The 17,258-nt window shown below is 47.2% G+C and overlaps 6 protein-coding genes; 3 read left to right on the top strand and 3 right to left on the bottom strand.

Annotated features, from left to right (window-relative positions):
• Nucleotides 1-384: 384 nt before the first annotated feature.
• On the top strand, nt 385-4,354 carry FFUJ_10399 (uncharacterized protein; the record flags this gene model as incomplete). XM_023569178.1 has 8 exons in its annotated part: nt 385-738; nt 786-1,121; nt 1,170-1,842; nt 1,902-2,054; nt 2,109-2,169; nt 2,491-2,657; nt 2,713-3,216; nt 3,270-4,354. 8 exons carry the CDS (start codon nt 385-387, stop codon nt 4,352-4,354), a joined length of 3,333 nt encoding a protein of 1,110 aa, XP_023436429.1.
• Nucleotides 4,355-5,287: 933 nt separating this feature from the next.
• Nucleotides 5,288-6,040, bottom strand: FFUJ_10398 (uncharacterized protein; the record flags this gene model as incomplete). Its single annotated transcript, XM_023569177.1, has 1 exon — nt 5,288-6,040. One exon carries the CDS (start codon nt 6,038-6,040, stop codon nt 5,288-5,290), a length of 753 nt encoding a protein of 250 aa, XP_023436428.1.
• Nucleotides 6,041-8,440: 2,400 nt separating this feature from the next.
• Nucleotides 8,441-11,969, top strand: FFUJ_10397 (uncharacterized protein; the record flags this gene model as incomplete). XM_023569176.1 has 5 exons in its annotated part: nt 8,441-8,889; nt 8,937-9,807; nt 9,860-9,984; nt 10,032-10,198; nt 10,273-11,969. 5 exons carry the CDS (start codon nt 8,441-8,443, stop codon nt 11,967-11,969), a joined length of 3,309 nt encoding a protein of 1,102 aa, XP_023436427.1.
• A 481-nt stretch (nt 11,970-12,450) lies between these two features.
• FFUJ_10396 (uncharacterized protein) lies at nt 12,451-13,347 on the top strand (the record flags this gene model as incomplete). The annotated part of the gene is made up of 1 exon (XM_023569175.1): nt 12,451-13,347. One exon carries the CDS (start codon nt 12,451-12,453, stop codon nt 13,345-13,347), a length of 897 nt encoding a protein of 298 aa, XP_023436426.1.
• A 181-nt stretch (nt 13,348-13,528) lies between these two features.
• Nucleotides 13,529-14,709, bottom strand: FFUJ_10395 (dehydrogenase-like protein; the record flags this gene model as incomplete). XM_023569173.1 has 5 exons in its annotated part: nt 13,529-13,618; nt 13,712-13,804; nt 13,858-13,926; nt 13,985-14,578; nt 14,632-14,709. The coding sequence occupies 5 exons, from the start codon at nt 14,707-14,709 to the stop codon at nt 13,529-13,531; spliced, it is 924 nt and encodes a 307-aa protein (XP_023436425.1).
• Nucleotides 14,710-15,125: 416 nt separating this feature from the next.
• Nucleotides 15,126-17,147, bottom strand: FFUJ_10394 (uncharacterized protein; the record flags this gene model as incomplete). XM_023569172.1 has 4 exons in its annotated part: nt 15,126-15,833; nt 15,892-16,038; nt 16,136-16,549; nt 16,650-17,147. The coding sequence occupies 4 exons, from the start codon at nt 17,145-17,147 to the stop codon at nt 15,126-15,128; spliced, it is 1,767 nt and encodes a 588-aa protein (XP_023436424.1).
• Nucleotides 17,148-17,258: the final 111 nt, after the last annotated feature.

The following is a 17,258-nucleotide window of genomic DNA, read 5'->3' as shown; positions in this document are numbered from 1 at the left end:
CATGCAGATCAATATTGATCTTGGCAGTGGCAAGGTGCATGAGGGCGTGACAATAAATAAGGCTCTCCAGGCATCAAGGCACAATCGCAATTTCTGCTTTCATACTCCAAGTATTCCCCATTATTAGGAATTAACCTTGAAGCAGACCCGCGTTCCGAGATAATGGTAGAAAGAAGTTTCCAGTACCTCCCAAAGCTCAACTTCACCGATATCCCATTCAAGCAGTTCACCATCCCCCATGAATGGAGAGAATGGGAGAACGCATGGCTTTATCGTCTACCCGCCATCATCAACAATCCTGGCATTCCTGCTAAATTGATCAAGAGCGGGTGCATCGTTGACAATGTTACCAATTGTTCCATGGCATGCGGAAGGGAAGATCTCATGTTTTCGAACCCCGAAACGCTATCGAACTGCCTTACCTTGGCGACCGTCGCTATAATGACTACCAATCGCGGGCGTGATACCATTAGCAACCAGACGTTAGAAGAGGTGGATAGAAGGTTTAACATTGGGCGCCTAGACGAGTTCTGGCGAAGGGGCGCATTGTTGAAGTATGTCAAATGCGCGCTTCAGTCATGTTCAGACTCCAAGTTTGGAGGATGTCCTCAGGAGCTTTGGGCGTTTCAATGCCAGGCGATCACTTCAGAGAATATCAGGGACCTGGGCAAAATCATGGGTGCTGAGTATTGCGATAAAGCTGATCCTGGAATCGATTATGATATTGCCGGACCTGGCGTAAGTTCACATCGCTAAGACCGGAAGGCTTTGCTAACTACATATAGATAATCGTCGCATATCTGATACAATTCACGATAGTTCTGCTCTTTGCATCTTGCTACAAGATCACAAAGACCTGGACCAGGAACTTCACGTTGATTTCGCTTCTTCCATTCCATGGACCTGCCGGCGCCTTCGAAACGGCCTTCCAATGGCAGGAAATGGTTTCCAGGAGTAGCTTCGGAGTTACAGTTGCATCGACTCTTGTCGATCTTCAAGAAGCTCAAGCTGTGTTTCTCGGTACCATCTCTATAGCTGCTATCGTCACCTTCTCAAGTTCCAGCGGAACGGGACTTGGTAACATCAGCTCGCTACTCTCCTGGCTGACGAACAACCTCACTGTGAGGGGAATGACCTCAGCGGGAATGTACCCCCTACTGTTTGTCCAGCTAATTCTTCAAAAGACCCACAACCGTTGGTGGTATACACTTGCTCTTGTGTTTATCAACTGGGTTCTTGTTATGCTCATTGCTCGGCCCCAGACTGTCGATGAGTCTTCTTTGTTGAAGCACTTTACTGAATCTTCGTCTCTAGAACGCTGCGGAAACCACATCGGACCAAGGACGTTCTGTCAGACGTTCAACAAGCCCGCAGCGGGAGGCTCTAGTTCCACTACGGGTGAAAAGTCGGGCTATCTAGATCGAGATGCGGAGAACTTCTTCAAGTTTCACTCCAGGACACAGACACCCATGCATCTAGTCATGGTATTTCTGATACTGGACTGGATCCTTGCTATGTTCAGGATGTATCTCTTTGAGCAGATTGAATGGTTATCTCACAAGGCCCATGCTTTGACAGATAGCCTGCCTTTCCGTCTGAACTCGTCCGACTCACAGAGGTTCTTCGTGCTCTTCACAGAAGCTATCTGGATCTCGATGGAGGTACTTACTATCGTCATGGGCGCAATCGGCGTACAAGAGTTTGCGGCATTTATGCATCTGCTCAGTGGCGGGGAATCAGGCAACGAGAGCAAGGTTGCTCTATCCAAATGGGGCTTTGGACAGCTGGTAGCGGTTTGTGTATGGGTTCCCGTGATACTCAAGTTTGCTAGTCTTATGGTTGGTAAGTCAACATCAATCTCCTATCTCGTTAAGTCCAGTGTGATAGCTGACAAATTGGAGATGGGGCTCTGCCTGGATGGAGAAAACGATTGGGCCAGTTCATCGAGATCACTCAGCGCAAAGAAACAGAGCCAGATAGGAATGATATTATTATGGAAACTCTAATTCTACCCAGATCTACGAGGAGGGGACAGGCGGATGAATTAGAGGGTCGTACTTTGACAGCGAGGCGATCTTGGGGTAGAACATATGATTAATCCGAGATAGATTGGTGTATGCGCCAAGCATTACACTTCTTTGCCTCTAGTAGTCCAATATCGCTACCCTGGTACCTGCTGAAACGTGGCATGATGGCATGCACGTTGCTCGTATCTGTAATTCTGTGCTTGGTGGGGTTGAAGGGGTTCTTCGAGGAGTTGCTGAACAACCCTGGCCAATCAGCTAGGCCATAGAGCCATCCAGGCCTGTAAATTCGAGCTGAAAGATGCCAGGCGCTATCAGTTTTTAGCGCGTAATGTCTAATCCCCAAGTGGGATTTCCTTACAGAATCACCAGACCATTTCTAGAAAGAATCCCCTCAATCTTCTCTTGCGCATTCTACAGCATCCTCTCACTCTATTACGTTCTATACCACTATGAATTCATCTAGTCCTGAGAGAACCTACGCTCGATGGCCTCTCCGAGACGTGCCTCGCACACCGGCGACAAACGTCCTGCCCATAGGACCTGAAGCAGATGGAATTCCAACGGTCTTTGATGATGATTCACGAACATTAGTTGATCCGGTGTACTATCGGCCTGGAGGGAAATATCATTGTAGGTTCCTGAGGCATGTTGTTGTCGACAATCTCCAAACCTAACTTTCTGTTAGCCATTGTCAAGCTCCAGATTCGATTTGAAGGCCAGGATGCCAGCGACACGCGTCATGCTCAAGCTACAGGATGGCTAATTATGCCCCATCTCATCATCACCGCCGCCCACTGCGTTTACGACCATACACACGACTTTGGCAAAGCTGTCCAGGTCCGCGCTTTCGTGGGATATAATGGCAAGAACTCTGTTGACCAGGCTGGTGTTCAATTCCGTAGGGGTCTCAAGGTCGTCGTTCCGAAAGACTGGATAATCAGTGACACCAACCGCGCAAGTGATGTCGCCTTCATAAAAGTGGAAGAATTCAACGATATAGTGCGCATTGCCCAGCAGCCCACTGCAGGGATCTTGAACAAGATGCTTCTGAGCGTGGTTGGATACCCGTGCGACAAATCCTTGGGTGATGAACCAGGAGCGCAAATGTATGAGATGACCAGAAGAATAGATTGCGATCTTTCGAAAACAGCCGTCAATTTGCTCGAGCACACGATATCTTTTGCAAGTGGTGAGAAGTGGCTTTTCATCCGAAATACTCACGATACTGACCAGATATATCAGGTCAATCCGGATCCCCTGTTCTCATCAGTGGCGAAAGCAAGGCTATCGGCGTGTCTTCGTATGGTACCGGAACCAGGAACACGGCAACTGTGTTTCGAGGTAGTTACGGAACCTATCTCAGCGGCATGTCTGCTGTCATGTTTGGTTTGGACCGTGCTCCTGCTGGCAGCGAAGATATCAGATACACCATGACCATAGGCCGCCCGGAGGGTAGTGTGATGGAAGAGCCCCTCAGTGATGGTAAAACCTTTTGGGCAATTTTCAGGAAGGTTACCAGCGTCGGCCAAAAAGTTGATCGTTCCATATTACGAACTGGATTCCCTTTCATGGGCCAGGTGGGCGGTCCTATCGCTGCCGTTGCAGGTACCGCACTCGGTGTGATGAGCAAGCTGGGTGCAGACACTTCAATCGACGTTAGGTCTGTCCATGTCAACTACAGACAGTGCGCTGCACGTGCGATCATCGCAGAGGCTGCAATGCAGACAATCATCAAGATGGATCCCCACAAGGTGAACGATTACAGAATATTCGACAAGATGGAGGATCAATTCCCCGAGACGAAAGATGTTGTTCCCAGGGTTGCAAAACTCATCACTCCTGGAATTGTTGAGTCCGCACTTCGGATTTCAGTCAATGCGCAAGGTGCGGGCGAGGGAATGTCAAGACTCTACCCAAAGCTCCCTCCCGTGAGCGGTTCTCTGAGCGATGATGGCAAAAGCTTTGCCGATGCCTTCACCCGGTACACAAATCAAGGTGATGACAATGAGATGTCCGAGTTTTTTGCAAGCATTGTCAAAACCGCTTTAGCTGCTAGACCTCCCAAAATGGACGACATTACTCGAACCATCGGCGAGCCAGAACTGAGCGTCACCGACATGTCAACTCATATCGAGATTCTGTGTCACAGAGCTCTCATCGGTGACATTTGTCTACAAAGCCTAATAGCTATTCCTCTCGATCAAATTATGCAAAAGGGCTTATTTGATCATTTCGTTGCTACGGTTGGAAATATTGGAAGAACGGTCATTGAAGTCGCTCCTGTTGTCGTTCAGAATATTTTGAATAATCTCAAGCAGGACCAGTAACCATAAGTTGGCAGCAATAGTAAGAAATGGGTGTCAAAGACACCCGGATTTCAAAGTACTCGACGCATCCTTGAAATATATGTGAGAATCTTAGCAATGTTTTGTATCTCTGGTGTTTCTTCATAGTGTCTTACTCAAAATAACACGATGCGTCTGCGGATTACCGCAAAGATGGTCTCCAATGTTCTTCTATGCTGTGACATTCTATCAGGGCTCAGCTTTAGACTTTGAGGCCTTCCAATGTCTCAGGGGAATGCTGAAAATGTGTGGGGCTCGAGACACGATTGGCCTGTATTGCAGAGATCGACCTATACTACAGGGGATGATCGGTTCCATTGCTACTTCTTTCCATACTAGGTCTAGAGGTCGTTGTTGAGTTAGGGCAATACCGTGTTCTCATCATCATCTGTGTTTGCAGCCTGAAGCTTAACCTTATAGGCCGCAGTCAAGCCATAGTTGAGTTAGTGCCTGAGATTGGTGGCCAGATACTTCTCAAACGCCAATGAGGCTGCTTTTCAAGCTCTGGGGGCATTTTGCAATTTAACGAATGTGAAACTTTGAACTAGGAAGAAGAAGAGAAACCTTCCCGCGGCTTACGTAAATTTATCAGCCAGATGCGTTATTTCTATTAGAGACTTCTGGTTTACAGCTTAAATCACCAGGGAACTAGTTTCACCGGGGCAGTCTAGCACGAAACGATTCACAAACGCAATTGTATATAAATATGACAGAAACGGTTAACAATATCTGTTCTGTCACCATACAACTCAGGTCTTCTCCCAGATCAGGTACATAGCCGCGATAGAGAAACGAAAACTCACGCCCTCCCTTTTCTTTCACACACTGTCGATCCATTTCCCCATCTCCCCTAGCACCCATGTCTTCAAAGAAGGGCGGCTACATGCGCTCATCGAGAATCAGTTGGTAGGCGTCTCACTCTTTCTGATCTCCACCCATAAACATGCGATGGATAAGGTAGGGCTGAATGTCTTTTGGGTTGGGAATGGGAGGCCAGATTTGAATCTTAACCTCGGGCTCGACGGTGGTGATGACACTGACGCGCTGCGGGTCGTGTGAAAGATCTGGAACCTTTTCCCACGCAATGGTCCACTTGATAAACCCTTTTTCATAACTGGCAGCAACTAGCTTGATGAACTCGGGGTTGAAATCAATGTTTACCCAAGAGGTCGGCTGCTTGGGGACTTCAGCTGTGATATCAAGGGTACCCTTATCCGTGAGATATTCATCCTTATGTGGGCGGATAGTTGTATTGTAGCCAGATTTCTTGTCTGGGTTGCTAGCCAGAGCATCAGTGTCATCTGCGGCAGCCAGAAGAGGCACAATAATATCCGAAGTAGAGTCTTCAAAGTCAAGATACTGAATAGGGATCTCAGAAGTGCCAAATGCGTTCTTGATCAAGACCGACTTGTTGTTGAAGTCGGGAATGGGTAGATGAATTGGAAATTCGCGGTCGAACTCTACCTCCTTCTCGTGGGGGAGCTTAGTCAAGCCACCACTGTAAGCTTTGACGGCAAACTTGAGTGCGCCTATCCAGAGCTCCTGTTCAAAGCAGGGGGTGAGGAAGAACCCGGGGATGGTGCCTTTGGCATGCAGCACGAGCTTGCCAGTCAGTCTGTAATACTTGGCAGTGATTACGCTGAACTTAATGGGGACAAGAGAGGCCATTTTAAGAGATGGTAGATTGGTTCTGAGCTGAGTAAAATGAAGTGTTTGATGGTTGATGGTTTATTCCAATGGTGATGATATCTACAGGTATTTATAATAACTTTGAGGGCACGGGAGGCCTGACGTGTTTCTTGGTGGCTAATATTTTTCAGCTGAAAGCTTTCTTCAAAGGGTCATTTCGTTCCCTGTAATTACAATGATGTGATGCCATATCCAATATTGTTGGAGAAGGTTTGGATATCACATCCGCATATGGTCTCTTCCCCGGCCTGTATCCTCGAACTCAAGAGGCTCAAGTACGACAGACCTATGAGGACTCTCTCATTCGTCCTTGGCCTACGTTTGGAGTTGCGCACGCTTACCAGAAATGAATATGATTCACCGTATTAGGCTCTTCCAGCTAGCCACGGGCCGCGGAGGGGCCCGAAGCCGACCGTCCAATGTCTCAGTGCCGTACGCAAAAGCGGAAACGATCACCTCGTTCTCGTATCAAAGCACAGCGTTTGGGCAATATCACATATCAGCAAGGGATAGACTATGTGATAATGCAGCCTCATGCACTAGACCGGGCCATGCCGTCCTCAGCTCCGCCCATTGCAGACGTGGCGCATTCTTGAACTACCTGATTAGGTTAGTCGAGGGAACTCCTACGAACTCCATGTCTTTATGTGACAACCATGGTTCGATGATGCATATGAATTCTATCATATTATGACCAGAGAGCGACGCTATTGATGTGATTCTGAAATTATTACATTTTGGCTGAGCTGAAAGCTTTCCTTTGAGGATGACAAGTGTTGATCGCGGATGTAGATGTCTCACTTTCCCGTGGAGCCTTCTATCACATCAGCGCTACGGTTCGTGAGTGGCTGTATTCTTTCTCGGCAAATTTCTAGCCGCCGTCTTCTATTCTCTTCTCTTCTCATCCTACGTCAGGGCTGCTGTTGCAATTCTAGGTTCTGTTCTGATACACGGTCACATGAACTGGGCAGCTGTTGCCAGCTGAGATCCAGAAAGTTGAAGAAGCTCAGGTATAACAGTGAACGGGATGAGAATTGTTGCAGGTTGGATATTGTATGTTATAGTGCTGTATCAGTGCCGAAGACCCAAGTATTCTTGATCTGATGGCCGCGTCACACTCCACATTAAGCAGTATCCAAGTGACCAAATAGCAAGGCCGAGAAAACAAATTATCCAATCAGATTACCAATAAGTCCTAATGACAGCAATCTATCACTAAGATTACTACTGTCCCTACCACTTTGCTTGCAGCTCCCTATGTTCTCTATCCTCGTCTTTTTGACCAAAGAGTCTCAATATATATTTCAGCCATTTTCCAGCAACCATATCGATACCAGTTCCAAGATCTTTGCCTTTCCTATATGAGCCCAGCGAAGCGATCAATGGCAGCCAGGAGGCGGGTGATAGAATTAGTGCCTATTGGTTTCTCCAGATGATAGCTGAGGTTGCTGATGGCGTATTTCACGAGGATCTGGCTCATTATCGTCTCAATGCGAGCTCTTCACCGTCTGGCATTCTTTACATGAACGAAATGCATATCTCAGATAGTAAGAGCCAGGTTCTTCACTCGCATCTGCACTGTTATCAACGCCAATTCTGAAATGTGGACATGTAACAACATCTTCCAAGACAGGCGTACAACATGCTATACGAGTTTGCACTATCCAGCGCTGGGTACAGCGCCACGGCTGGCTTTTTATAAAAACTTAGTATGTGAATAATAGACTGAATTCGCAGATTAGGTAGTCCTCGAAGACCTAGGACAATCTTTCGCCGGCAGTTGGAGCGAGAGTCTTGCCCTGCCAAAAATAAATCTTTGTGAATTGGAAGTAAAAAGGGTCTATCAGACGAATAGGATGTCAAAAATGTAGCCACATAGGTGAGCCTTGGTTGTTGTTTCATAGCTATGCTGGTGCTTATCCATTGTATTACTGAAAATTTCACATAGGGGTCTAGAGAGGTGGCTCGGACTAGGAAATGAATATCAATCTTTATCATAGGCTTTGCTACCAATTTTATCCCATAAATGCTGTTTCAAACAGCATCAGATGTAGGTGGCAGGAATTACAACACAGCCCGAGGTAACTCACAGCAAAATTTCAAAACCTCATGCATAAGCAATGCCGTAAAGGAGTGGCTTGAGGCGGAGTTGCAACAGTGGTTACACCTGGGCATAATCGCGTTTAGTGCACTGCAGTTTTGACCTATCGATTTGCTGGAAATCTGTTTTCGTAATCATGAATAATGCCCCGTGGTGGCTCAGACACGTAGTAGAATATCATTGGTAGCCTCGTTCTGTACTTTGTACTTAGTAAACCGCTTCAAAACGCTCTTGTGAATTTTATTTTCCTCCTCTCATCATGCTACAGTCTAGCAACTATGGCAGAGCTGGCGCTGGCGATTATTCCCCTGGGAATAACAGTTACATCTGGTCTCACCAAGTATCTCAAAGCCTTCAACGATCACGATGACGACCGCGCTCGGCTTGTGCGTCAGGCCGAACGCTTTGAGAGCACGTTTCAATCACTTGACGCCGCCCTCAAACGTTCCGAGCTTGACCCAGGGCTCTCTTCGTCAGCATCAGAGGCTCATGCTAGTCTCAAAGAATGTCACAAAGCACTGAAAGAGCTGGAAGCCCTTCAACATAAAGTCTTTGCCACCACTACCAGTGTTGCATCAACGGCTCCTCGCGCGCGTAAAAAAGACAAGATCAAGGGTGGATGTAAGAAGCTTATGTATCCGCTACAAAAGCCCGATATCGAAGTTCTAGAAGGAGCTTTAAGTAGGCTTTCAACGACCCTCAATCTAGCTCTAGGGATACTGCATCTGTTGGGTGACCCAACCATTTTCGATTACTCTCACTGACGAATCTTAGAGATGGAGAATCTTTAACCAGAAAGACTTTGAACGAGCAAATGGTCGAGATTCAGAAAAACACAGTCATTACTTCTATTACCTCGACGTCTATCGAGGAACTGCGCCAACCTATCTCGAAAATCGATTTGGCCCTCCCCGTTCTCCAAACTTCCGTTGATTCTGTTATTCCCCATGTTAATCAGAGATTCGACCAGATCTCTTATCAGATTGCGTACCAACAAGCCCAGATGCAGGCTCAAATCAAGACGCTTCTCGATGCGGCCGAACTTACAAGATATCAGGGTCGCCCAGAAACAAGTCAACCGCGTTTACAAGATCACTCTGAAGGACAAGGCAACCATCTTTTGACCGGTGAGAATGACTGGAAACTTACTGCGCTTGCCAAAAGGGATCTCGTATCGATGTGTTCTTGCCCGTCACGACGCATGCGTCAGGACAAAACGTTTGCTCTAGGCTCAATTCATTTCGCCGAAGAGATGCTATCCGATCACTGTCACGAAAAAGACTGTGTTTTCTTTCTCATGCCATCAGGCTACGAAAAGGCACGAACCGTCCGTTTTACAGGCTTTGCTTCTCTCTTTAAAAGGGGGCTTGAAGTGTCTTTCATTACTCGTGCTCGGGCAGGGGGATTCAGTATCAGCCCCTCTTTCACGTACTTTCCAGTGGTTGATGAGAAAGTCGCGCCAGGATTTCTAGTCATGTCTCTTCTTCATCGCGCAAGCAGACTCGAGAACATGAATGAGACAAGATCTAGAATAATTTTGAGCGCGGCGCAGCGAAAGTTTCAAGAGCTGTTTTGCTCGGGAAGAGCAAGTCCTAACGATGTTACCCAAGATAATTATACCCTACTTCATCTTCTAATTGACTCGGTAAGATTAAATGATGTCAAATCATAACAGACTGTTCCATTAACCTTTCTAGCTAAGCTTTGAGTTAAGAACTTTGCAAGGAGCAAATTCCTCATTCGTGGGCTTGGCGTGTGAATGCTTGCTCAGTTTTCTTGTTGCCGCGGGCACATCTGTCACAGTTCACAGCCGAAATGGAGAGTACGTACCCTAAAATACAGTCGTATGTTCAAATTAATAATCTTCAGGACTGCGATCCATCGAATACTCCCTGGGACCTTTGTTCCCGCCTCTATTTATCGCCAGCTGAATGCTGAGAATGAAGCAGCAGCTTTCCGCTATGCATTCCTTTCATTTTTGGAGGATAGGCGTGGACTTCTTGATTATCACAATCTTAACCAGAGTGTTGCAAGAAGTAAGTCTCACTATTTTATACAACAATTTGCTGCTCCCTTCCTTTGTTCTCAGAAGGCTTACTGCGTGGACCAGTTCACTATGGTCCTTTAGGGTTAGCAATCATCCAAAACAATCTACGAGAAGTCGAGCGGATCATCTCTTTACATCCGAACAAGCTTGAAGAGCTAAGTTACTATGAGGAGACGCCGTTACACATAGCCATTTATAGGCCAGATATATTGAAAGTACTGGCCAAGAAAGCAAATCCTAAAGATTGGATTCGAAGCAGCCATGATGGCGCGACTGTTCTTAACGTTGCAGTTCAAGTCAGCCGTGAGATCTGTAACTCGGGGAGTATTCTGGATGAATCATGTTGTCCATGCACCTTACAGCTTCGGATCATTCTAGCCGCTGGATGCCCCATCATACCTTACCGTGATTTCCGTCGTTGCAAGAGTTTGTATCCCCCAGAAGAGTCTTTCTTCGAAGCTTCCCCTCACTGCAAAAGACTTCTAATAAAGGAATTGCGACATCGTCGTTGGCAGCTGCGAGACTTGGCCAGAAACCAGCTCTCGATCACCGAGTTCAGTAATTTTACAACTCTGGAGGGAGTACCTGATATTGAAGCCATCGACATGGATAGGCTGCTTCGTCAAAAAGACATTCTTGGTTTAGGACCCCTCTCAACTTTCGTGGATTGGAGCCTGTCTCAACAGCCTCAGCAGGATATCAGGTACTATTCTAGGTCAATATTCTTCGATCTGATAAACCCTGGAGACGCAGATCTCTTCTTTGACGCCGGCTTCATGATATGCGCTGATCAAGATGACGACTCTTCATTAGATAGAGCACTTATAGCAAGAATTATCCCAACCTTGCGTTTCATTTCACTCGACTACGCAATATGGCTTTTCGAACATCAAGCCCCTTTATGGAAATGGAGCTACAGATTCCCTGGCCCGATGCCTTCGGCTTTCGTTCTTGCCGACATTCTCGGCATTCAAGACTACAAATTTCCTGGTCAAGACAAAACAAGGGACAAGGCCGAAAGTTATCTGGGCGAGTCGACTTTAGTCGATAGCTGCATATGTTTATGTTCACCTGACGGCTGCACGCCTTTCGCCTCGAGAATGAAGTGGCTCGCACATCCCCATGAGAAACCCCAAGACCAAACACCTCAGGATATTGCAACGAGATTCGGTTGTTATGTGGAAGCATATGGCAACCGCCTGGATATGGAGCATCATGTCATCATGGTGCAACAAGCAACATTTGCTGCCCTGGAACTAGAGCATACGTGTTTGGATAAGCCTGCATATAATCATATGCCGGGTCAACCCTATTGGATATACTGGCTAGACCCAGTGACAGAACTGAAGCTAGATGAGATAGAGTTCGAGATTCTCAATGTAGACGCGGAGGCGAGGAATCAGTTGGAGAACGTGCTCGCCATGTTTCAGGGTTTCGTGCTAACTGGAGACCAAACAATTACCTCAAGCCAGAATGGCGGTTGTGACATCGATCACTCAGTATCCAATGAGCCGAATGTCGTTGGCGTAGCCGACCTCCACTACCAGCGGGTTTTGGAATTCTGGCGGCACATCTGGGTAAATAGGATTAAGGATGCTCTGGATGCTGTAGCCAAAGCATGGGACGATAAGCTTGATGGAATGAATGATCTTGTTCAAATTTCCACTTGTGAGGAGGCAGTACAAGGAACAAGAGACAGCCTCGAGGGTGATGATGATGAGATTTTTAACAAGATTGTACAACGGATTCAGGATCTCTAAAGAGTATTTTAGCTAGGAATTATGTTTTACATTTAGGATCATTTTCCTCATTTTACAGATTCAGGCAGCTCTGCATCAGCTTTTTGAAAGACGACTTAAATTAATCACAGTTGACACTTGTCTCGAATCAGCCACCACATGTACGGTCGCTCGTCCTTTAACATTCCGAATTCTTAAATTGAATCTCAATTTTAGAAAGATGGCTAAGACAGAGTTAGAAGATGTTGTGTACATTCCGGTTATCACAGCCTCAATCCAGGACTTTAGGTTTCTAGCCTGGCTTGACTAGGACTTAGTTCCGCACTACAGGTGGTATTGTTCCGCAGAGCCGACTACACTATACCGATACCAGTCACTTAAGACTATCATTTTACCCAATTTCTGTCCTATAATTACCGGGTTGCCCCCCAACAGAAGGCCATACCCAAAATTCTAGCCTCAACCCAATATTTTCTCTACACAGCACATCGCCACCACCACTATGTCACCCGAAAACACGGATCCTCTGGCCGGACTTGATTCCGTCGACTGGTCTCAACTCAGTCATGCCTACGGATCAGCTGATGACGTACCACAGCTCCTGAAAGACCTCCAGTCAACAGATCCTGAAGTGTACAAGACAGCACTTACAAAATGTTGGTCCAACATCTATCACCAAGGCTCACGCTACAGTGCTTCAGTCGAAGCAATTCCATTCCTCTACGCTTTACTTGATAGCCCAGGTACCAAGGATCGCGAAAGCCTGCTGTACCTGATTACCAGTCTTGCAATCGGTCATCCAGATTGGTCGGTTCCTAATGGAATTGATATCGATAACTGGGAAAGGAGCATCGCGGAAATAGAGAAGCCTGAATACCGTGAGCGTGCAATGCAAGGATTCAAAACCTATGAGGCAGTCGAACGGGGATTATCGTCGATTTTACGTTGCTTGGGCAAAGACTCAGCGAGCATGCGAGCCAATGCGGCCCATGCTTTGGCATTCTTCCCACGTCAGTCGGCTACATCTAAAGTAGCTCTCCTCAACCGACTGAGTGGAGAGACGAACAACAACGTCAGCGCAACGGCTGTACTGGCGCTCGCAGTCTTGTTTGCTCGGGCAGACGAGGACTTAGAGAAACGGGATCTCATAAGGAAGGTCCAAGAGTATCATACGGCTTCACTTATTCGAGAAGAATTTGAGGATATCGTGGGATGGTCTTGTGCTGTTGCGCTCTTTATTCTTGGTTCAAAGGAAGATAAATTGGCTGAAACTGTGCGTCGTGTAAACGAGAACAAATCGTACGTGGAGAAGTTGGAATCAACCCTTGATCAGGATGTTTGGTTTCCCTTCGCTTCACTTAATCTACGCGATCTGGCCAAGTCCGTGTTGAAAAACTAAGGAACATAGTTCTTCTAGGCTCGATATACTACATATTACTGCTATGATTAACTTTGAGCGTTCTACCAGCCTCCGATCCCCTGACATGCCTCCGTGAAATAAAACCCTAATCCTCTAATGTTCAAGATTGTTGTATAAAATTATCAACACACATACTGCCTTCTCTCGAATCCTGAGCCTGTTACTTGTACTTGTTGACCTGTTCCTCAGTCCACTCCCAGTACTTCTTGCCAAGGTCAGGATCAAGAAGATCTTTGCGGCATGGGTCGACCTTTCCAAACGGAGAAACTATTCAATGGATACAGTCAGCGATCCTGAATTCCAAATGGTTGTCTCTAACAGCTTATCAATGACAAAGGCTTACCCCAGCAGCCTTTTCTTTCTCTGTGATTGTAGGCGAATGGCTTGCGAATAGTTGAGTATAGGCACCATTCTTGGGCGCGTGAGAGATGAGTTTCTACGCATCTAGCATTAATAATAAGTCTGAGCTTTTGTAATTAGTTGACTTACGAAGATAGCAAGCTGCATCCTGGGCATGTTCTGCTGTAGGTTGGTCACAAAGTTGCCGGGGTTCAGAGCCTGAAGACAAGAGTTAGTTCCAGGCATCTAGCAGAAAAAGGGAAACTGGATAACGAACAACGCTGATAATGCCCTCACCGGCAGTCCTCCGAGCAAACTCAACGGCGTGCAAGACGTTTCCAGCCTTACTTCTTGAGTACTTTGGCCAGATCCCTTCTTCATTGTGATAGTCCATGTTCGAGAAATCGATAGCCAGGGTTGGAGCACCATCAGCAGCGCTAGAAGACACCCAAATGACGCGAACAGAGTTCTTGGGAGCACTCTGGGCCGTAGCAGCAAGAAGAGGATGAAGAAAGTGCGTGAACAAGAACGGGGCGAGGTTATTCACGCCAATCTGTAACTCATAGCCTTGTACGGTCTTTGACCCCTGCGGGGGTACCATTACACCGGCGTTGTTGTAGAGGACGTCGAGACGGCTTTCCTGTGCGAGGAACTCTTGAGCCGAAGCCTTGATGGTAGTGAGATCATCGAGGACTAGTGGCAGGAATATCATCCTGCCGGTCGAATTTGGGTGAGCTGCCTTGATATCCCTCATAACTTCGTCGGTCTTGGTTCGAGAGCGAGCGGCCATGTAGATCTTTCCATTTTTCTGGTATAAAATTGAAGCAATCTCCTTACCCAATCCGCCAGAAGCTCCAGTGATGAGAAAGACCTAGTGAGTGTCGATATTAGACAAGCTACAGTTGTAAGTGGAGTATGGCTTACCTTGCCTGCTTGGTCAGGAAGGTTCTTCTCTGTCAGGGTCGGCTTGTTGGGAATGATGGTGCTTCGGCGAACACTCATAATGGGTAGTCTGGGGAATAGATATTACTGGCGATCTCATAGATTCTAGGTAGGTAAGGAGGATATTGATGGTGGCGATGATACAGTTGTTGATTAGATGTGTGAAAGCGTTAGTGGTGGTGTTCTGGGACTATTGGAGCTGCCTTCAGCTAGGTATATATAGCCCTCTCTTATCAATATGTGCAAGGCGCTTTGCAATCATAATTAAACTGATTCTTTATGATGCGGCCGCACTGAGGGGAGTCCCGTCTGATGCGCGTCCGCCCAAGACGGCACTTAGGGCGATGCGGATTCTGCGGCCGCACTCCGCACCCGCTCCGCTCCGATACCAAAACAACAGACATTACGCAAGACGGTGCATTGTAAAAAACCTATTTTCGGGTATAACATGTCTTTTTCAATTAGAACGCAAATAATTATAATGTGGTCCTAGCTTCTACCCTTGCTGCGACGTCGTGAACCGTCAACATCTCGCGGTACGTGCCTCCAAGCCGCCACCTCGAGCTTATAGTATCCAAAAACATGCCCAAATCAGCTGCAGCCATGCGATAAACTTCATTTCCACCCTCGCCAAGAAGCCAGTGAAATGTCGCTGCACTTGCGTAGATAGAATCCAGCATAAAAGGGCTTACTTTGGACAGCGAAGATATTCCGTCCGTTCTGAAAGCGGGTAGCAGGTCCATACCCAGAGTGTGTAGCTGTTCGCTGATCTGCTCTATGATATGCATAGACTGTCTTTGCAGCTCAATCTCATCCTGTGTCTTGTCCCCTGGACTATCTACATACCCGGGCTCTGCACTGATCTTCTCGGGGCAAGTGAAACGGTCGAGGGCGACAAAGAGCGCTGAGTAGGCAATGGATCGCGGTGCGAGCAGTATGATTCTTTTCTCGGGACCAGTGGCCGTAGCCTCATTGTCCACTGTTGCCCCAAAGTCTGACAGCTCGTTCGCGAGAGACATGATTTCTTCAGCACGAGACGTTGTCATGGCGGAATTATCCCGGGCGTAGCTTATGGCGCGTCCGAGATACATCGAGGCTTGGCATAGCCTTGCGAATGGAGATTGCTGTAGCTGATGTGATATTGAGGTTGAGTGACTGACGGCCATGTTTACCTCGCCCCGGTCCTAGTTTCATGTTTATTAGTTACTATAGTGTAACGGTGTTGAGTTTCTATTGACTTACCCATGCGTCATCATCAACAGGCAGTTTACACTCGGGGTAGATATCGAGAAGTAAGCAACGCCTTCTGCTTCCCAGTGACACGAGTTTATCGAGGATGTAGATAGTCCACCACACTCTCCTTCTCTCTTCGGCTTCTGTCCAGGTTGTCTACGGGCATGTCAGTTTGTTTCATCACTCATCTTCGCAAATATGGTCAAATGATTTCAATCTGACTATTTCAGCCGCAGTAATCAATTGCACGTACCACTTGACCCAATGGAGAATAATCACCAGGCGTGATGCCCAAGATATCAGCGTAGCGAGCGCATGACCCAATAGTCATCCAAGCTGCCGGATAGATCGCATGAGAATACTCATACAAGGCTACGAGTATCATAGCCTGAAGGCAGAGTAGTGACACGACACCATTACTCTCCAGACTAGCAAGGAAGCTTTTGGCTGTATCATACAAGGTTGAGTCGGTGATGTCGATAGCTGGAGTCGTAATAAGCTTCATCCCAAGAAATAGCATGGCAAGGTCAGGCCCTGCATTCTGCACCGGGAGGCCCATATCCATCCTCTTCTTGGATATCATGGGAAACCAAACATGAATCGTCGCAAAATAGTTTTGCGATACGTCTAGAACGACGTTGCCCTGGCTGAGCAGCGCGAGAACGGGCTACAGAGGATTAGGGCACTTAGCAACAGATTTACGACAGCAAAGCAGTGAATTGAAGCCAGGAATAAAGTGAGCATGCTGATAACTAGAGGCAACTTACCGCAGGGATGGCGCCGGAAGGGACAGGCAGCTTTGCTTGAGACCATACATAGCAGTCAATATCGAGAAACATAGAGGCGGGAAAACGCGTCACCGATGTTGAGTCTGAACATTCAGCAGTGGAGTAGGAAGGCGTGAAACCAGTAGGTTGAGACCATGAGTTGACACTATTCGACACAATGCTATGCGTGTCGATGTCGCAGAACATCGCGCCTGGCGTTGATTCCTGTTCCAACAATGACCCCGAAGCCGGGCCTGAGATCGGGCTCAAAATGTGCTGCTCTGTAGCTCTCGGAGAATTAGCCAGTCGATTCTCCAGCTCACTAAGACGCGCCTGCATCATGCTCCAGTCGCTAGCACTGGGCTGGAAATCAGTCGCGATGCCATACTCGCATGGGCGTTGAGTCCGCTTGCATAAGCTACACTCGGGAAGAGCCTTATCGCAACGCCGCTTCTGCTTTTTACAGGCTTTGCAGGCTTGCTCGCTTCGGGTTGTCATGTTTGGTGTATGCCAGTTCGTTTTTGCAATGTATTACTCATTCAATTAATTAATGGCACGTCAAAGCAATCACGCGTTGATTACCTACTGCATAACTCCTTGCATTTACTG

This window comes from Fusarium fujikuroi, chromosome FFUJ_chr10, assembly GCF_900079805.1.
Source record: "Fusarium fujikuroi IMI 58289 draft genome, chromosome FFUJ_chr10".
In the NCBI taxonomy this organism is placed as follows: Eukaryota; Fungi; Ascomycota; class Sordariomycetes; order Hypocreales; family Nectriaceae; genus Fusarium; species Fusarium fujikuroi.
The sequence above is the reverse complement of the archived record's forward strand: the minus strand, read 5'-3'. Positions and strand labels throughout refer to the sequence as shown.